Source organism: Vombatus ursinus, unplaced genomic scaffold (genome assembly GCF_900497805.2).
Source record: "Vombatus ursinus unplaced genomic scaffold, bare-nosed wombat genome assembly UNPS02001287.1, whole genome shotgun sequence".
Lineage (NCBI taxonomy): Eukaryota > Metazoa > Chordata > Mammalia > Diprotodontia > Vombatidae > Vombatus > Vombatus ursinus.
The window spans coordinates 6,118,651-6,140,560 of NW_020941065.1; the positions used below are offsets into that span (position 1 = coordinate 6,118,651).

General features: G+C 41.4%; 1 protein-coding gene across 1 annotated transcript in view; it reads right to left on the reverse strand.

Moving 5' to 3' along the window:
- The window catches only part of KSR2 (kinase suppressor of ras 2), a 587,027-nt gene that overhangs the window by 101,051 nt on the left and 464,066 nt on the right, over positions 1-21,910 (reverse strand). The window contains exons 11-14 of the mRNA XM_027865383.1: positions 17,627-17,668; positions 16,122-16,194; positions 10,126-10,174; positions 7,212-7,579 (exon numbers count right to left, since the gene is read on the reverse strand). Coding sequence (XP_027721184.1) covers positions 7,212-7,579; positions 10,126-10,174; positions 16,122-16,194; positions 17,627-17,668 — 532 coding nt within the window. The remainder of the gene's footprint in view (positions 1-7,211; positions 7,580-10,125; positions 10,175-16,121; positions 16,195-17,626; positions 17,669-21,910) is intronic.

Sequence of the window (21,910 nt, forward strand, 5' to 3'; positions counted from 1 at the left end):
AAGGAAGGAAGGAAGGAAGGAAGGAAGGAAGGAAGGAAGGAAGGAAGAAAAAGAAAGAAAGAAAGAGAGAAAGGAAGGAAGGAAGGAGAGAGGGAAGAAAGGAAGGAAAGAAGGAAAGAAAAATTGAGACTTAGAGAGGTAAAACAAATTTCCTCTAATTAATTTGTAAGGTACCTTCTAATTCTAAATTTCTGTGATTCTACCTGGCTTAGCTCATCCCCATTCATCCACTTCCCCTAATAACAGCCAAATATCTCTTTTATTTTGCTTTAATCTAAACACACTTTGTGTCAACGCTTAGTATGTATCAGGCCCTCATTCAATGTTCAGTAAATCAACCTGTGCTGTCACAATAGTGTGTAAGATGTTCTGTGACATCTAACCTCTAAACACCATACTCCACTCTACTGAGAAACCGTCTAGCAGGACAGAGGCATTGGAGCATCCTAGATTAAATACAGCATACTAAACTATATTCAAATGCTGTCCGGATTAAAAAAAAACTTTATTCAATAACTATTTATTAAGCTTGTTTTTGCTTAATTCTTATTCATTCATTTATCTCTTCATCTATTTATTTACTTATTTATTCATTGGTTCAATTACTTGTGACTTGCCCATGGCCATTTGTTTATTTATTTATGTTCACTTGTTTGAATTTCTCAGGGGGACAAAGCTCCTGAAGGCAGAGATTGATCTCTATTTCTGTCTTTATGCCCTCAAGACCTAGCATGGTTTGCCTAGAGGAAGAGATTAATAAGTATTTATTGAACTGAACTGTAAAGAGAGAGAGAGAGAGAGACTTAAAAAATTTTTTTGGTGTGTGGGAACTGCCCCTTAAGAAGTACTTTCAAAACAAAAAAGAAGAAATACTTTCTACTTCCTTAATTTCTTACATCTTATTTTATTTTTAAATTAACATTTATTTTCTCAACTGCCCTCCTCCAATTTAAAAGAATAAGCAAAATAAAGACAAATATGCAGAATCAAGCAAAACTACATCTGGTGTTATCCATATCAGTCAAACACTTATTAAGCACCTACTATGTGCCAAGCACTATGTTAAGTGCTGAGACTACAAAGAAAAAGGCAAAAGAGGTGCCCTGTCCTCAAGGAACACAGAGTCTAATGGAAGAGACAACATGCAAACAACTATGTACAAATAAAACATCGACAGAAGAAACTGGAAATAATCAACAGAGGAAATGCTCTGTTGAGATAGAAGAGACTTCCTATCGAAAGTAGAATGTTAGTTGGAACTGAAAAAAAGCCACAGGAGGGCAGGGGATAGAGATGAGGAGGGAGAGAATTACAGATTTTCGGGACATGTCCCAAAATATATATCTCCTTATGCATCTTGAACCTATCGCCTCTCTGTCAGGACGCAGATAGTAAGATCTCCATCAGTGTTCTAGAATCATAGTTGGTCATTACAAGCAGATCATCATCTGTCATATAATACAGTCATAGGAGAATTTCCTGGGTCACTGAGACAGCCCAGGGTTACATAGCCAGTTTGTGTCAGGGATGAAACATGAACAGATGTCTTCCTAATTCCAAGACTGGCCTCCCTACAGTGCCTCTTGGTAAAGGGAAATAGATCTCAGGTAAGGTATTAAGTGACCTTTCATTGCTGAATGTTGCCTTCTCATGAGCCCTCCATACTGTGATACTCAGCAACTAATCTTAGAATTACTTGTTAACTTCAATTCTAATTACTAAGTAATTGGCAAGAACACACCATTGTGAATTTCTATGGTTACATGCCAGATAATTATCTGGCTTTTATGTTCTCAGTAAAATAACTCAATGTCCAAAAAATGTTCCAGTTGGGCTGGCCAATGGCCAGCCATATCCCTTAGCCAACCAATATCTAAGAGGTAGCGATTAATCAAATTACTCAAATATTTGGTTTCCAATGGAACATGCAGATAAGAAGATGGGATGCCCAACATCTGCCTATTGCCGAGGGGTGCAACAGCAAGGCAGAAAAAAAAAAAGCCCTACCAGAAGATAAATATAAACCTACACAATGGCACAGCACAAAGACTATTGCCTTTGGCCCCTGTCCACCACTGGATGCTTCATAGAAAATACCAAACACTTAAAACTCCAATTACATTTCCTAAAGCCAGAGCATCTTTCACAGCACTAGGAAAAGCACAAATTATTTGTGAAATCTGTAGGCAGTTATTTATTTTTTTTTCCTTCTGAGGAATTTCAGGAAATTACATATAATAAACAAGAACCATCAATCCAGTTGCCTCGTTGAATAAGCCACACATTTTAATTTTTGGTTCATAACAATCTCTCTCTCCCAGGAGGATTGCTAATGGAAAGATGTCCTGGTGGGGCAAGACAGTGATGATACACATAATTGCAGTCCACAGTTTGTACAAATAACATTTTAAAAACGGTTGGGGTGAGGAATAAAGAGGAAACATAAAGAGAGAAAATGGTAAAAGAACATGGCAGCCAGCAACAAAGGTGGCTTGGATGTCACTGAAGAGCCTTCCCCTTTATAGTGTAAACTCCTTGAGGATAGGAACTATTTTTGCCCTTTTTTCAATCTCTCAAGTTTAGCATAGTGCCTGGCACATTGTAAGTGCTTAGAAAATATTTGCTGGTTGATTCATCAGTGGATGAAATCATCTATGCCAGAGACAATCCCCAAACTTTCAGTGTGTCAGGTTAATAAGTATTTCAGCACTTACTTGTGCAAGGTACTAGGCTAGGATACAAACAGCAAGAACAAACAGTCCCTGACCTCAAGGAGCTTACATTCTAATGAAGGAGAAAACATATAACTAGGCTCTCTGTCTCTGTCTCTCTCTGTCTCTTTCTCTCTCTTTCTCTCTCTCTCTCTCTCTCTCTGTCTCTTTGCCTGTCTCCATACATATGTATATATGCACATATATAGTATGTATATAGACATATATTGTATAGATAGATAGCATATGTGTATGTGAGAGAAACAGAGAAAAATACAGAGAGATAGAGACAGAAAAAAAGAGGCAGAGAGACAGAGAGATGAAAGATCATCTTAAGAGGGAAGGCACTGATAATTGTTGATGGTATACAGAAAGGTGTCCTACAGAAAGTGGGACCTGGACTGAGTCTTTAAAGAATCCAGGAAATCTAAGAGGTGGATGTGAGTAGAGAAGGAATTCCAGGCATGGAGAGCACCCAGTGCAAAGGGATGGAGATGAGAGAGGAAGTATTATGTACAAGCAGCAACAAGTAAGGCAGTGGTGCTAGGTTAGAGAGTCTGGAAAGAGAAAAGAAAGATGCTGGTAAAAAGAATACAGTAAGAGGAGAGAGATGAGTTGAGCAAAGATGGAATAGGGTGCACTAGCCAGAGTGGGGGGGAAACCATGAGCCACCATGAAACATCAATAAGGTCTTCACAATACACAGATGCTTCCTCCCATGACACTTTGGAAATTAGCTAGTGATAGATAAGCAGGAGATGGGTGATGGGGAAGAGGAGAAAGAGAAGCCAAAAGGATTGATTATATGCCAAAGAGATCAAAGAAAGAGGAAAAGAATCCATATGTACAGCAATATTTATAGCAGCTCTTTTCCTAGTAGCCCCAAACTAGAAATTAAGGGGATGCTCAACAATTGGGGAATGGCTGAACAAGTCATGATATATGAATGTGAAGGAATACAATTGTGCTGCAATAAATGATGAAGGAGATGATATCAGAGAAACCTTGGAAGATTGCAGAAATTGCTATATAGTGAAGTGAGAAGCACCAGGAAAACAATTTATACAATGACTAAAATATTCCAACTTTGAAAAGCTCAAGAACTTGACTCTAGATGATATGGTGAAATAGGCAACCCATCTCCCAACAGAGAGTTAAGAAACTCAGGCTGCAGATTAAGACAAATAGAAATGTGCATATTTGGATGTACATATGTATGTACATGTCTATACACATATACTACATATATATTTGTCTACATATATAGACATATATTTGTGTCTATATACATACAAATATTTGTATGTGTGTACATATATGTATTTATTTTATATATATGTGAGTGTATGTATGTATGGGTATATATATATCATATATACACACAGACACACATATATATTCAACATAGGAATTTGTTTTGTTTGACTTTTTTATTTGTTACAAAGGTTTTGTTTTTCAATATTTTTCAATGGGGGGAAGTGGAATTGGAGAAAAAGAAGGTTTTTCATTAACCAAAAAATGAAATTTAATTTAAAAAAGAGGAATTGGTTAATTAGAGATTGGATTAGACACCAAATATTTAAGAGTTGTCTCAGACCCTGATGGAGATAGCTCAGGACGCTGACCCCCAGGACCTTGGGAATAGCAATGTCCGCCAGACTACCATCCCTGCTGCTAGCTGAGTCTCCATAGGCATCATTAAGGGAAGCGATCACTGTGAAGAAGAGGCTCATACTTCCTCACTGTCACCAACACCAACATTACCTGCCATTCTTGAGCTATAGAAGCCTGAGAGTCCTCAGAGTGGCAGCTCTGGCCTCCTTCCATCCAGACCACTAGGCCTGCTTCCAGTCCAGTACCTACAGCCATCATCCCAGATGAGACCTAGCATTAACCTGTGCCGGGCTGCTGGCCCCACCTCCTCAGCAGCCACAACTAATGAAGACCCAGTCAATCAAGTTTTCACCACCAAAGTCCTTGGTACTGACAAATGGTTCAACATCAAAAATAGAAATGATTTTATCAGTGAAAGTGACATTAAAGAAGGGAGATCACCATCTGTTTTGCTACTGCACCCTAAGGGCCATGGGACCTTCCTGTCTGACTAGCAGCTTCCATATCAGGATATGAGTCTGGATTTGAATTCAGGACTTCCTGACTTCAAGCCCAGTGCACTATCTACTATGTGAGATAGCCTCCTTTAATAACAACAACAACAGTAATATAATATGTCACTATTTGGAAGAAAGGAGATTCTGAGGGCATGCCACGGAATTTGGGCCATACCAAAGGTGTAATTGGTGTGGTCATGAGACCAGTGCTACGAAGAGCCAGCATGGGGAATTTCAATAAGCATGTATGGATTGCTTCCAAATAGCTAAGCTGAAACCAATTTAAAGATCAGTGAAGCAATGAGACCATACACAAAAAATTCTGCTATTGTTGCATTAATCTGCACATCATCAACTATTCTTTCACCATGGTTTTAGTAAGGTTAGGCTCATAATGATAACCCTTACAGACACATACTAGCTGTGTGACCCTGAACAAGTCACTTAACCTCTACTGGCCTCAGTTTCCTCCTCTGTAAAATAGAGATAATAACACCTATCTCCCAGGGTTGTTGTGAGGTAAGGTTCAAATGACATTTGTAAAGTGCTTTGCAAACTTTAAAAAAGCTATACATTCTTCCTCCTCCTCCTCTTCCTTCTTCTTCTTCTCCTTCTTCTTCTCCTTCTTCTTCATTTTCTTTTTCTTCTTCTTCTTCTTCTTCTCCTCCTTCTTCTTCTTCTTCTTCTTCATTTTCTTTTTCTTCTTCTTCTTCTTCTTCTGCTTTTTCCTTCTCCTCCTCCTCCTTCACTTCTTCCTCTTCCTCCTTGTTCTTGTTCTTTTTTCTTCTTCTACTTCTATCATCATCATCATCATCATCATCATCATCACCATCATCACCATTACCTAGAGGCCCACGAAAATCCTGAAGGACATATGGAATCATGAAAACTAAATGATATTTAGTAAAGTCAGCGTGGTACGTCAGAAAGAACACTGGACTTGAATCCAGACGTCTTGGGTTCAAATCCTGTATCTACCACTTACTATATATAAGACCTTGGAGAGTCACTTAATCTTTATCAGTATATATTTATTCGTTGGAAAATGAAGGGAAGTGAACTAGATGGCCTCTGAGACCCTTTCTAGCGCTACATCTCTCATCCCATGGATTATAGCTCTTTTGGAACCCTAGAGATCACCTAGCCCAACTCCAGCATTTTATAGATGAGGCAAACACAGCCCTAAATGGGGAAGGAACTTCCTCAAAGACACAGGGCTACTGTCTGATCTCTTAAAGCCACGTTAATCATGCTTCACTCACCATCCCTGTGACTTCCCAGACCAAAACAGCCTCCCCTGGGCCCTATGTGTATTGTCTTTCCCTATTAGAATATATGTGTTTTTGAGGACAAAGACTGTCTCACTCTTGTGTCTGTATCCCCAGAGCTTAGCACAGTACCTGGCACACAGTAACAAATACTTGTTAAGGTGCACTCCCTCTGCTTGTGCCTTATAAAGAGATTTTGTTGTTTTTCATTGTTGTTCAGTCATTTTCAAGTTGTGTCCAACTCTCCATGAGCCCATTTGGGTTTTTCTTGGCAAAGATTTGCCATTTCCTTCTCCAGCTCATTTTATAGACGAGGAAAAAGAGGCCAACAGGGGTAAGTGACTTACCCAGGGTCACACAGCTAGTAAGTATCTGAGGCCAGATTTGAACTCAGAAAGATGAGTCTTCCTGACTCCTGGCCTGGTGCCACCTGGCTGTCCTACCAAGAGATAGGAGTTTATATATTCATAAAAGCAGCCAAGGAAAGTAATGTCCTTTCATGGTGCATTGAGAGGTGGTGTCCAGGAATCCCCTTGTTAGAATGGAAGCTCTTTTAGCATAGTGCCCAGTACATTTTAAACACTTCCTAATAAATACTAAATTTAGTCATTTAATCTAACACTCTCATTTTAAAAATGGGAAACTGAGGCCCAGAGAGATTCACAGGTCAAAGGAAACAGAGCTAGGATTTGAACTCAGGTCTTTTGTAAATCCAGTGCTAATGACACAAGATCACATCTGGAAGGGATCTTAGAGACCATCAGGTCCAACCCCCTCATTTTTACAGATGAGGAAACTGAGACCAATGGAGGTTAATTACCATGCTCAAGGTCAACTATCAGAATCAATATTTGAATGCAGGTCCTCTGTTTTCAGTCCCACTGGTCTTTCCACTATACCAACCTACTACAGGGCTTCAGTACTAAATATGCTTAGCTATACTGGTACTCATATGAAAAATACAAAGAGCATCTATTCACTAGGATAGTAACTTGCCCAGAGCTGCCTGGACCATGCCAGGTAGTGGACAGTTGACTTGATGGTGGGTGGAGGGATGCAAAAATAAAAATCCAATTGGGCTTAGGGAGCCCTATGTCCAAACTAGGGAGTGAGGCACTGACCTGGTGATGATTGCCAAGTGGGGTGGGCTCATGCAGGCCCCCATGAAGAGCACCACATTCTCATGCCGTGTCTGCCGGTAAGCCATGACCTCCCGCTTGAAGGCCTTGAGCTGGCCCTCATTGTCCCTCTCGATGTCAATGAGCCTTATGGCCACTTCCCCATGCCAGCGGCCATGGTACACCTGCCCAAATCGGCCCTTGCCGATGAGCTCCCCCATCTCCAACTGTTCAAAGGGGATGTCCCACTCCTGGAGAAAGATGCTGGTCTGGCTGGCCTTGCGCGGGAAATTGCGGGCAGAGAGAAGTGAGAGGTTCATCTCCTCAAAGTCGTCCTCTGATTCCTCAGCTTCATTGTTCCCCTCCTCATTCTGTGGCAGGCAGGAAAGAGAAATGAGAACAATTGTGGAGGAGGTGGGGTACGGTGGATAGAGCACCCAACTGGCAGTAGGGAAGCCGGAGATGCTTTGGTACTTCCCAAACTTCCCGGGGCCCCAGTATCCTCATCTGCAAAATGAGGCGATAGGACTCAAATGCCTCTAAACTCTCTCCTAGCCAGAAATCACAGACCAATCATTTTTGCTTAGATCAACATCTACTGTCAACATATCCCAGAACAGTGGAGCTGGAAGGGACCTCAGAATTGTCAGCTAAAACCCACCCTGAACAAAAAAATCTCAGCAATAGAGCTAAGTAGTCATTCATCCGTCCTTGACTTGAAGACTTCCAATGACAGATGCCACACTGTCTCCCACCATTCAACTTAGGGACAGGATGGTACAGTGGAAAGAACAATAGCTTCTGGAATCTAAAGACCTGCCTTCAAATACTGCCTTTGATGCTTTGTGCCTGGATGACCCTAAACATGTCACTCTAACTCCCTGAGCCTCAGTTTCTTCATTGGTAATGGAAAGGGGTTGGACTAGATGAGATCATCACCTGGTAAGAATCACAAATTCACAGATTCTCAGAGTTTCCAGGGACCCCAGTGCCCATCTGGTCCCACTCATATCTGAACAGGCATCTCTGCTGAAGTATCCTCCCACCTCTGCTCAAACACAAGTGACCCTCCCATCTCTGCTTGAACACCTCCAGTGACAATAAACTCACTGTCTCATGAGTTAGCTTGTACCCCTTTCAGAGAGCTCAAATGGTTCCGCCATTTTCCCCAACCCTACAGTAAGCCTAAATCTTCCTTTCTTCCACTCTTTGTGTTTTCTGAGGCTAAGCAGCACAAGACACTTTTCCCATAGAATGTAAGCTCTCTGTGGGCAGGGTCCTTTTCTGTTTAGTCTTGGTATCTGAAGCACCCAGCCCAGTGACTGGCACGTAGTAAATGCTTAATAAATGCTTGATGAATTAAACCAAATTGAATTGGCGGATTTCCTATGATTCCAGGTCTTCCAGAGGATGCTGAATTGACCTGCTGTGGTGAATATTGAAAGGGGATTCTTGTTCAGTTATGGGTTGGTCTAACTGGCTCTGAGATTCCTTTTAGCTCTTCCATTCTGGGATTTGGGGAAAGAGTGATCTGAAGGCTACACTATCACAGTGCTCATTACACTAAGTAATGTATCTTTTTAAGTAAATTTTAGTAAAAAAAATTTAGTAAATTTTAAGTAAGTTGTTTCTTTTTAAGAAATAATAAAGAAAAATTAGTGGTTAATAAATTTCTAGTTAAATTGAATGTATGGTGACATGATGTTTTTCTAAAGGTAAATTTTTAGTGATGTTCTCAAGTTAGCATTTCAGCATCTCTAGGACACAGGTGGGTCAAGGAGTAGTTTTTGTTCCAGATGAAGAAATTGGGGCCTCACTAGGTAAAATCACTTAGGATTAAAACTAGAAGGCATCTCAAAGATCATCTTCATTTTATAGATGAGGAAACTGAGGCCCAAGGAGTTAAAAAATTTTTTAAAAAAATTCTTATCAGTGGAGCTGGTTGTAGGAACAAAGTTTTTGCCTTTTCTTTGTGCTTAGAACCCCAGTGCTAAGAGCAGTGAGGTGGTACAAGGTGTAGAGCACTGGGCTTGGAATCAGGAAGACTCATTCTCCTGAGTTCAAATCCAGCCTCGGACATTTACTAGCTGTGTGACCCTGGGCAAATCACTTAATCCTGTTTGCCTCAGTTTCCTCATCTGTAAAATGAGCTGGAGAAGGAAATGGCAAACCATTCCAGCATCTGCCAAGAAAACTGCAAATGAGGTCATGGAGAATCAAACATGACTAAAAGACAAAATAACAACAGTAAGCATCCCAGTGCTTAGCACATAGTAAATGTTTCATAAATACTAATTGATCTGTTTGGAAGAATAATTTCCTCAGGAAATGTAAATCATTGTCCTATTGGCTCCAAGGCATGTGGGGAAAACCAAGAGGTTCTTTGCTGGTGGCTCCACCCACTAGCTTTTCATTCCTCAAGGAACCCCCAAGGAGTGGGAGCCCACTAAGCATTCAGTGTGCTTTACTGACTTTCTTGATGGGTTCCTCTCAGTTGAACATATGATTCTCCCCACCCCCACATCCCCTTTCCCTTTTCCCTCCCCTCCCCCTCAAAGCGCAGGGCTGTGGGTCATGACCCACACTCCATTAACCCCACTCCCAGTTGGTTTTTTTTCCTTTTTCCATCAGACAATGCTGACTCCCTGCCAGCTTCCGGACAACATGGTTTCCAATGATGTCCATATATAATGGTCCATTAAGCCCAAGGCTGGGAATAGTCAGCTTATTTGAATTGTTCCTGATTTAGACTTTGGAGAGCATGGGGTAGAATGCCAGCCCCAGGCTACACACTGCCTTCTTCTCCCCCCTTGCCCCCTCCCCTGCCTTGTCTCTGCGGACACTGGTTTTAAGCCAAGTCTTAGCCAGTTCAGGCTCTACTTGGAGAAAGTTTCTTTGGCCTTCCTATGGTTCTCACCTCTGATGTTGGCTCCACTTCAATTTGAAGTAATGGGTTTCCTTCCAAGCTTTAGGGGAGAAGAAAAAATAGTTTTAATTGAAGATTACATGGAAACTCCGACATAGTGACTTCAACTGTTTACATACATAGTTACAGGGTTCAACTGGAAAATTGATCAGGCACTGTTACTGCTCTGGATTTCTTCATTTCTGAAATAATCTATTAACCAAGTGGGAATAAATCCCTATTGCTTAGTAAGTTTCAAATATAGTACAGGGAAGGACTGCCTGCTTTCTCTTTTGTTCCTCCCTCCCATTTTTCCTATGGTTTTTTTTTCATGTTGTCTGGAGGCAGAGGACCAGGAATCAACTAAGTTTACAACTTCTATTTCCTATTTTCCACTCACATAACCACTGAGATGATAATAATAATAATAATTATTATTATTATTATTGTTGTTGTTGTTGTTGTTACATTTAAGCATTTAAATAACACTTTAAGGTTTGCAATGCACCTTATAATTATGTCATTTGGCCCAAAGAACAACTTTAGGAGGTAAGTGCTATTATTATCATTCTTTTACAGAAGAGGAAACTGAGGCAGACAGGTGAAGTGACTTGCCCAGGGTCACACAGCTAATAGGTATCTGAGGCTAGATTTGAACTCACATCTTCCTGACTCCAAGTCTAATGCTCTGTCCATTATGGTGACTTAGTTCTGGCCTTCTTTACCTCTCATTTGGATTTTTCCATGAGCCTTCTCACTGGCCTCTTGCCCCCCACTCCTCTTTCTAATCTATCCTCCACATAGCTGCTAACTTGATTTTCCTAAAGCACAGGAGTGACTATGTCACTCCTCTGTTGAAGAAGTTTCAGGGGCTCCCTATTGTCTCTGGGATAAAATGCAAACAAAGCCCTTCATAGTCTGCCTTCACCTTGACTTTCCAGGGCCATTTCACATGACTCCCCTCTGTGCCTCAATCAATCTGGCCTATTTGGCTTCCCATACATGACAATACATCTCTTCCCTCCATGCCTTTGTACAGGTTGGTCTCATGCCATGGAATATACCTCCTTACCAGAGGTCTCCCAGCTCCTTTCAAGGCTCAGTCCAGGGGCCAGCTCCTACTCATGCCTTTCATGATCCCTCTTCTCTACCGAAGTCATTAGTGCTCTTCCCCAATCCCTGAATTACTTCCTATTTGCCTTCTATATCTCCATAGTGTCATAGATTGAGAGCTGGAGGGGATTCTATTGGCCAATAAGCTCAACCCCCTCATTTTACAAATGAGGAAACTGAGGCACAGAGAAGTCAAGTGACTCGGTTTGCACTGCTTATGTCTGAAAGCAGGATTTGAATTCATTTTCCTGACTCCAAGTTCAGTGCTCTCTATCCACTATGCTACCCAGCTGCCTGTTGTGTATTTGTTATTTTCCATGATCCCAGCCCTCCTTCTTGACTAGATTGTAAGTCCCATGAGAACAAGGACTGTTGTGCTTACCCAATGACTTGTACATGTTTTTTTAGTTAAATTAGACCTTTGATTTCATTGGCTTACCACAGTGCCTGGCACTGTGCTTGCTAACTGGTATAGAAAACCCCTACCAATGCAGATTGGCCCCTACTATGGACCTTAGAGCCTTAGAGAGTTGTCCAGGACACAGAGAAGTTAAATAATTTGCCCAGGGTCACACAGCCTGGATGCATCAGAGGTGAAACTTGGACTCATGTCTTCCTAACGCCAAGGCTGGCACTCATTCCAATATACCCCATGTCTATCATCAGTTGTCACATTCATATAGCATCTAAAAGTTTGCTAAGGGTTTTTATGAACATTATCCTATTTGACCTCACAACAACCCTGAGAAGTAGATGCTCTTATTATCCCCATTTCACAGATGAGGAAACTGAGGTTAAATGACTTGCCCAGAGTCATGACGTGTCCAAGGTGAGATTTGAGCTCAGGTCTTTCTCACTTCAGGTCCATCGATTCAGTTAAATCCTGACTTGGCCACTTAGCGCTTGTGTGACCTATTGCAAGTAATGTCTCCTCCTCAGAGCCTCAGTTTCCTCATTTGTAAAAAGAAGATAAAAATGGCACCTACATCCCAGGATTGTTGTGAGGATCAAGTAAGATAATGTTTGTAAAGCTCTTAGCACAGTGCTTGGCACATAGTAGGTGCTACCTGCTAGCTATCATTATTGCCCCTCTTCCACTTTCCTTTTTTCCAAACTGAATCTAATAAATTTCCTGGAAATGTAATGCTCTCTGATATCTAGACACTAGGAAGGCCTCAATGATGTTGTCAGTTAACTCTCCAGCACAATTAGTAATAATTGGAGAGCGTATAGCCAAGTGTTCTTTCAACTCCACTTTGAGATCTCCAAAGGGCAAAGCATTATTTGTTATCTCTTGGATTATCCAATTATTGAGAGCAAGGCAGACTGTAATTGCAATAGAGACAGCTGATATGATGAGAAGCTGAGACCCAGTCCTCGTGGACAATGATGACTGGCTTTCCTCCTCAGCGCCCGCCGACAAAATAAGGCCCTCCTATTGTTTGCCCTCCTTTTTGAATCTGGTTATTAAAGCAGAAGAAGCCACATTACTACCCCACTCCTGCTGTCCCTACAAATTCTCTGTTCCTACCAGTTGGTTTAAATGTACTAAATGTTGTCAGGCTACAAAGTCATTTTCCTACTGGGAAATTGACTATCAATGTTAGACAGTTAGGGGTCTCTAGACCTATCACCATCTATGGAAAAATCCACCATGTGTGGTATTCAGAGGATTCTAGATCTGAAACTGGAGGGGACCCCAGGGGTCAGCTAGCCCAATGACCTCATTTTACAGATGAGGAAACTGAGGCCAAGGAAAGTGAAGCATCTCGACCAAAGCCATATAGGAACTAGGCTGGATCAGGCTGTGAACCCAGGTCCTCTGATTTCAATCCTAGAGTAATTTTGCTGTACCATGAGGCCTCCCCACTCTCTAGTCATTCTTCCTTCAATTTAGATACTTTACCTATTATGGGAAGGTCATTCAATTCAACTCAGTTCAACAAACTTTTAATGATAATCTATTATATGCCATGCTTACATTCTATTGAGGGTCGCACCCACAAGCACACACATATACATATACTATATATATATATATATATATATATATATATATATGTGTGTGTGTGTGTGTGTAAGTAAACACACAATTTTGGGATTTCTCTGCTGTTGGTTTGGACCAGACCTGTGATTTTCACCAATTTAGGAGTAAGGACTTCCTGGCAGGGAAAGTCCCTCCGCCAGTGCAAGTGGGCACCTTCTCTGCATCTTAGAACAAAAGGTTTTTTAACCTGGGGTCCATGAACTTGTGTGTACAAATACATACATACACACATACATAATCTCAATAGAATTTGTTTCTCTTATAATCCTCTGTTTTATTTATTGCATTAAAAAATCCTCAGAAGGAATCCATAGGCTTCACCAAACTGCCAAAGTAGTCCAGGACATAAAAAAAAGATTTCCCCGGTCCCGAAATTTGAGTTGACCAGGGTCACACAGCTTGGAATGTCAGAGGTGGGACTTGTACCCAGACCTTTCTGGTTTCAGGCCCTTCCTTGGGATTTCAGAGCTATACATTTAAATTCCAACTTCTCTGGTCACATATGAAGTATAAAATATACAGCTCTCAATGGGGCACTCCTTCCCTGCCTCGCTCCCATCCTCCAACTCCTATCCCTTGGATCACAGAGTCAGCACTGGAAAGGCCCTCAGAGGTCATTTCACCCCTCCATCCCTCCCAAACCTGCCATACCTCACCAAGGATCCCATCTGCACTGTCTTCAAGAAGTGGCCTTTCTGCCTTTGCCGGAAGAGGCTGGGGGAGGAACCCTTTCATCCCACTTTGGGGCCATTCTCATTGTTAGGAAGTCTTCCCTAATATCAAAGCTAAATCTGCCTCTGCAACTGCTATCCATGGATGGCTCCTGGTTGTGCGTTCTGGGGCCAAGCAGAACCAGGGCTAACCCCTTCTATACAGGACAGCCTTTTGAGATTTCCTCATTAGGCAGCTGATGAAACTAGGTCTCTGAGAAATGTGGTGATATGCCCCATATGGCACAGGGGGGCACCTGAGGCAGGCCTTGAATGCAGGTGTCCTGATTCCAACCCCAGGACTCTTTCTGCCTCCTAGGCAATCTACCCCATTCCCACCTTCCAAGCTACCAAGTTAGAGCTGCCAGGGTGATGTTTCCACTCATGCAGAGACATTTCTGCATTGTCCAGGAGGATTAATCACTGACCTATACACAAGTATAGAAATGACTGGAAAGAGAGTGGCTAATGACTGTATCTGTTCATCCATCACCCAAGGGTGCTACCTACAGAAGATGTAGGGTGTGACTGGTGAAAAGGCCAGTTATTCCCAGTTGGGAGCTTTGGGGGGTCCCTGTGCTTCTGGCATCTGGGCTGGGGGGTGGGGCAGAGCAGCTGTTGGAGAAGGTGCCCTGACAGCTGGTGCTAAAATAATAAAAAAAAAAATAATGCTAATACCCATTGATCCAATGAGCAAAATGAACTCGCCCTATTTCCAAATAGCCCCTCTCAAACTTCCTAAGGCTCTGTCTTCTTCTTCAAGGCTACCATTGATTCTCTTAAAACAAAACAAAATTTTAAACAACCAAGCATCTCAGTTGTCTTTTGTTTTTAAAATTGCCTTCCCTCCATATAGAACCCTTCACTTTCTAGAGGATCACCTCCTATAACAAAGAATAAAAAAAGAAAATGGAAAAAACCAGCCACTTCCTTCCTCTCTTTGCTGAGGTGGAGGTCTAGGGATGAAGACTACTGTATATACTATTTGATGTACCGGTTAGTTTTGCTAAATTAATTACCATTACCACCACCCCCAACTATGTATCTTTCTACTTTTTCTTTGATTTTCATTTTGACAAAATTTTTCTTGCCAATTCATTTGCATTTGGAGGTAGGGAGCAGAGGAAGGAGGGGAAGGGGGCATGTTACCTAGTCTCCTTCATAGTCTTGACTCTGCCCCTAGAACTGGCCCTCTAGAAGGATTTCTTAAGCCTTTTTTGTGTCTTGGACCCCTTGGACAATCCAGTGAAAACTGTGGACTCCTCAGAATCACATTTTGAAATGCATAAAATAAATAGGATTAAAAGGAAACTGATTCTATTGAAATGCAGTTATTAAAATGTCAAATATGCACACACAAGTTCTCAGCCCCAGGTAATAACCTTGGCCTAGAATGGCACTTGTTAAACTTTTTGGTCTCAGGACCCTTTTATATTCTCACAAATTATTGAGGACTGGCCCCAAAGAGCTTTTGTTTATGTGAGTCATAGCTATCAGTCTTTACTATATTTGAAATTAAAACAGTTCAGTATTATTATGAAAATAGTTTTCCCTCACAAATCCCCTGAGAGTGTCCCAGGGATCCCCCAGAGGTATCTGGACCACTCACTTCTGCCTTACATCAAGGAAAAAGGAAATTGACAGACCTTTGGTCCATCCGGATTGAAAGCTACAAGGGCCCTCAGAGACCGGTTAGTTCAATCCCTTCATTTTACAGGAAATAAAAGTCAGAGAGGTCAAGGGACTTGTCAAAGGTCACACAAGAAGTAGTAAACAGAGCTGACATTGAAAACTTGGTCCTCCAACTCTAGCACTCTTTGCACTATGATATACCGCCTCACCTAAGAATAGGTACCTTTCCACAAGATCTCTGGTCATGCCCCTGGGACATTGCAGGACAGGCTTGTTGTTCCAAGGAGCAGGACAAAGGATTTTTGTTGCATTAACCTTCTGTCCCCTGGCCTGCAGCCTGCCCATTCCAGATGGGCCCAGATCGTCATTCATGCCATCAAGGCAGAGTTTGTTAGTGTCCAATAAGGACCAACTCCCTCTTCCTCCCTTCCTCTCCCCTGGGCGGAAGGCTCTGGGAAGAATGGCTGACTTTGGGGTCCCCAGATAGGCAGAAGAGCTCTGCTTACATTGGATTTGAGTTCACTGGATGGAGGATGACCTGGGGTGCTCGATTAGGTGTCTCAGGCACTGGGACCACATCTGAAAACAAAAGAGCCAAGTGTAAAGATGGAAAGCCACGCCTCCCAGAGAAAGGACACGGCCAATAGTCAACAAAGTCTTCCAGTTTCAAGTCTTATGACCCCAAAGCAAGTGACTCAGCTTGGACCTCTCACCAGTCCCTGTCCCACCTTCTGCAAGAAGCCTTTCCCCATGCCCCTTAATTCTAGGACCTTCTTTCTGCTGGTTATCTTCAATGTTTGTACCTAGTTGTTTGCATAGTTCGTAGACTATGAGCCCCTTGAGAGCAAGGCCTACCTTTTATCCCCAGGTCTTAGCACAGGGCCTGGCATATAATAGGCTCTTAATAAATGTTTGCTAACTGTCACTCCATTCTTACTGGTTCCCTTAGCACAAAGTAATAAGATAAAAATTTGTTGTTCAATCATCTCAATCATATCTGACTCTTTGTGACCCCATTTGGGTTTTTATTTTGGCAAAGATATTGGAGTTCCTTGCCATTTCCTTCTGCAGCTCATTTTACAGATGGGGAAACTGAGGCAAACAGAGTGAAGTGACTTGCCCAGGGTCACACAGCTAGGAAGTGTCTGAGGTTGGATTTGAACTCAGGAAGACTCGTCTTCCTGATTCCAAACCCAGTGCTCTATCCACTGTGCCATCTAGTGGCCCCAAGATAATAATAGCTGACATTTATATAGTGCCTTCTAAATCAGGCACCGTGCCAAGTGCTTTACAACTATTATCTCATTTGATCACCACAACAACTCTGGAAAGTAGTGTTATTGCCCCTATTTTATAAAACAGGAAACTGAGGCAAACAGAAGTTAGGTGACTTGCCCAGGGTCACACAGATAGTAAATGTCAGAAGCCAAATTTGAACTCAGGGCTTCCTGACTCCAGGTACTTAATAATGTTGATCGATTGAACGTGTTTAAAAGGTAATGGGGCCTCAGAAGGATTTCCCCATAACTGACTCTGAAAAAAACAAAGTCCATTTCAAGGGGACAATGCAGTCTGTTTCTGTAGGCCAGAAGAGACTAGAGTGAATGAGCAGTGAATTAGGCCCTCCTATAGATGAAAAGCAGTGCATTTATACAAGTGGGAATGTGTGAAACATAGGGAAGGGGGAAGGGGAAAGGAGGAAGGGGAAAAAAAAAACAAAACATGTCATGTTTATTCAGATAGCTTCTTAAATGGCCTATCCAGTCACTCTCCCCTGATTCAATCTCTCCTCTCCTGCGCATCTGTTTCGAACACCAGTGCTAGATTAATCTTTGTTAAACATTACTTTCATCACTATATTCTCTTGCTCAAAAACTTTAAATGATTACCCACGTTTGACAACGTAAAGTCTAATTCTACTTCCAGGATAACAAAATCCAATAGTGCCCCAACTACTCCAGGATAGTGCCCAAACTCGCTAAGTGTAGCTAGTAATAACTATGAAACTTACCTGGGAAAATGAACTGCTGTTTGTATTTGTAGTAATGGGAAGCTGGCAAAAGAAATTAAGAAATCAAAGTGAGCATTGTCCTCAAACATAATGACTGAAAAATATTTTCTGAATGAATTAAAATCTGGTAAAAATCCATACATGGTAAACAGGTTACTACATAGGTGGATATAGTATTAGAGATGGAGTAAAAAGACTTGTGTTCAAATAACACCTCTGAGCCTTATTAGCTGTGTGATTCTGGACGACTCACTTAAATCCCCAGAGCCTCAGTTTCCTCATTTGTAAAACAGGAGTGATGATGGTGATGATGAAGAAAAAGAAGAAAATAACAATAGCTATATAGTTTGTTTATGTAGTGCTTTAAAGTCTATGAATAATTTTACAATTTTACAATTATCTCATTTGTTCCTCACAACCCTAAGAGGTATTATCCCCACTATATAGATGTGGAAAGTGAGGAACAGCAGTTAAATGACTTGCTCAGGGTGATACAGCTAGTAAGTGTCTGAGGCTGGATTTGAACTTAGGTTCTCCTACAGTAGTTACCTCCCAGGATTGTTGGGAGTCTCAAATGAGAAAAATGTGTGAAAAGTATTTTGTAAAGTTTAAAGCACCATATAAATGTCAGTCATTAATATTCTTATTCTCTGTCACCTTACCACAGCTTTCAGAATTCAACAGGCCCCGCAAATCACTAGAGCAATGAAAGACATGAAAAGATGATTGAACATCTGAGGCCACTCTTGAGATACAGATCAAACCTTGTATCAGAGACTTCAGTCTTAATGAGGGCATATCATTTTCATGATAACCGTGAAAATCCTACTCCACAAATTCCAGTGGGTCGTCCATCATCCTCACTTCTTTCTCAGCAACATCATTCTTACACCTCCACATTCTATGCTCCTGGGATTTTGTCCATGTAAAGGTGGATGGTGAAGGGGTCACTGAGCTCAGTCCTTACAAACATGGGCAGAGTGCCATTGACATAATTCTTCATATGGAAGAAGCTAAGGAACCTGCTTCCCAAAGAGATTCTGAGCATAGGAAGATATTCTATAACTTGTTCTTATCTGCTAACCATGTCACGAATAGCAGCCTATTGACTATGACCATGTGACGGAACTGGGAATTGTTTGACTTGTCTTGTACATCAAGAATATTTTCCTTGAGTTGTTTTTTTAAAAGAAAGGTACTGTAGGAATCCAAGCTGTGATCGTTATTTTTTTTTCCATTACTGCCCACACCCTAGCACCCAGCAACCCAATGTGTTAGATTCAGAAAGACTTGAGTTCATGATTCATATTCCACCTCTGATAATTGTTACCTTTGTGACCATGGGCAAATCATTTAATCTTTCTGGGCCTCTGCCAAATTTCTATGACCATTGGGGGAAGGGGGAATTCCCACATGGATGAAGGCACAGATCACTGATGTATTGACCTACTGAACCTTATTCCCCCCTTCCCCATGTCACCCTTGTAATGATCACCCTCATCATCCTCATATATTCTCTTATAATCCCTTCTCATTTAGCTGAAGAGTGGCTAGATGGGGTGGTCATCAGCTAGAGTCAAACCCATTCTGGAACTGGTAGGAAAAAGTCTCCAAGAAGCCACAGGCGCCAGGAGTGAAAAGAAGACTTTTTAAGAGCATTCTAAGGTACTGCTGATGGCCTGAGGAAAGTAGAATATATGATCTGTAACTAAATGTGCTGCTGTATTAATGCCCCAAACCAGCATCTTAAAACATTTGCCTGAACTCCCATTGCCAACTGATCCATTCCAGGTCCCTTTGGTCTACCAGGTACCTCTCATTATGGTGTTAATAAAGTTTCTAGCATTACAATTGTGGAATTTCAGAATCTTAAGATTGGAAAAGACTTCAGAGGCCTCTATACCTACTTGGGCCTGAACAAGAATTCCTTCTTCCTGAGAAGTGGTCAACTGATCTTTACTTAAAGGCATCCAATGAGTGGGATCCACTTAGCAACTTGGGTATCCCCTTTGGGATAGCACTAATGGTTAGGAGGGGTCTTTCCCCTCCTACATCAAGCATAAATTTAGCTATGTAATCCCTGCCCCCCATTGTTATTAGCCTTGCTCTTGAAGACCAGACATGACTGTCCTTCAAATACATGAAGACAGCTATCTTGATTGGTTGATAACTTCAGGCCCAGGGCTCTCCTGGTTGACTCATACTCTCCAGCTTGTCAAGATCCCTCCAAAAATTGTTCATCCAGAAATGAACATAATCATCCAGAAGTGGTCTGACCAGGGAAGACAAAAGCAAAACTATTACTTCCCTCATCCTGGATACCATAGCTCTTTTAATGTGATCCACACTCACCTTGCACTTCTCAGCAACCATGTTGCCCTTAGACTTTTAGGCTGCCATGTTGCTATTGAATCACACTGAAATAACAGGCCACTAAAGACCACTGGATCTTTTTCAGATGAACTTCTAGCTAGCCATGCCTCCTACCATGTTTTAACTGAAGATTAACTGGTTCATCAGTTGATTTTTTTGAATGCAAGTATAAGACTTTTCACTAGTACCTGGAAAATTTCACTGTATCCAATTCAGCCCAATGTTTCAGCCTACTAAGGTCTCTCTGATTCCTTTCTCTGTTATATAGTGTTAGCTATCCTTCCAGATTTATATCATCTGCATATTTAATAAGCATCCCATCTATGCTTTTTATTCTAACCTTTCCTAAAAAATTTTAAATGGCATAGGACTCTTTAATATTGCACTGGAGATCTCTTTCCAAGTTAACATCAAGCCATTAATATGCTTTTTGAGTCTATTCATTCAACCAGTCCCAAATATAATGGTCTAGCCCAAAGGTGTTAAATATATAACCTAGAGGCCACATGAGGCCCACAACGCTTTTGAGTACAGCTTGAAGCAGACTAAAATGCAATTGGCCTCAGTTTCATCGGATCATAGATGTAGTATTGGAAAGGACCTCAGAGCTTCTAGGAACCTTTTGGTGCCCAGGTCTCCTTGGGCAGTCTGCTGAAGTCTATGGGCCCCTTATTAGAATCATATTTTAAATGAGTGAAGGAAATACTAAATTTAAATTAGAACACAAGTTCTTAACCTGTATGTATATGCCATGAATCCAGAGGTGTGCTGGAGCCAGCTCAAACCAGTTAATTTTCAGTGTGAGCATTTATAGCCCCTGAATTCAGCAAAAAGAAAATGCCAAAATCAGGGCTTGATATTGATTTATTGATTGCCTAGACTTAAAAAAGTGTTAATAAACTTAAAATATAACATTCCTATATTTTTTCTCCCAGAGAGATGATTGCTGAATATTTATCAGGATACCCCTACATGAACCCACATGGTAGCCTACAGACCCCTTTTGAGAATAATGATCTAAAATGAATTATCAAATGCCTTTTGATATAATACAATTTGCATATATTAAAATACACAGGATTATAATGGAAACCAGTTCTATTAAAATACAGGTAAGATATATATTTTTAAGAAGTTCATGGACCCTAAGGTTAAGGACTCCTGAGTTATAGGTTAGTGAAAATGAAGATTTTTTTCCCACCCAGGTTCATGAGGCCCATTTTCTCAATCCTCATTCTTCTCGACCTCTTCACAACCTCTGACACCATCAATCATTCTCTTCTCTCTAGGTTTTTGGCACATCCCCCTCTCCTGGTTCTCCTCTTACCTATCTGTCTGTTTCTTCTCAGTCTCCTTTGCTGGAGCTGTATCCAGATCCTGCCCAATAACCATGAATGTTCCACAGGACTCTCTCCTGGGCCCTCTTCTCTTCTCTCTCCATACTATTTCACTTGGTGAAGTCATCCGCTTCTATGGATTCAGTGATCATCTCCTTGCTGATAATTCTCAAAGTGCCTTAGCTAGCAGCAACCTCTCCATCCTCACATCTCCAATTGCTTATTGGACATGCTGAACTTGATGTTTTGTACTCAACATATCCAAAACTAAACTCATTATCTTTCTCCTCAAATCCTTGTCACTTCCAAACTGTCCTATTACTGTAAGAGCACTATCACCCAGTCATCCAGGCTCCCAACCAAGATGTCAGTCATCCTTTAGTCCCAGGGGTGGGGATCCTGCAGCCTCAAGGTCACACGTGGCCTTCTAGGTCCTTGGGTGCAGCCTTTTGACTGAGTTTTACAGAACAAATCCTTTTATTAAGAGGATACTGGAATCAGGGGATCTTAATCTGGCATTCATAATTTTTTTTTTACATTCTGATCACTATATTTCAACATAATTGATTTTCTT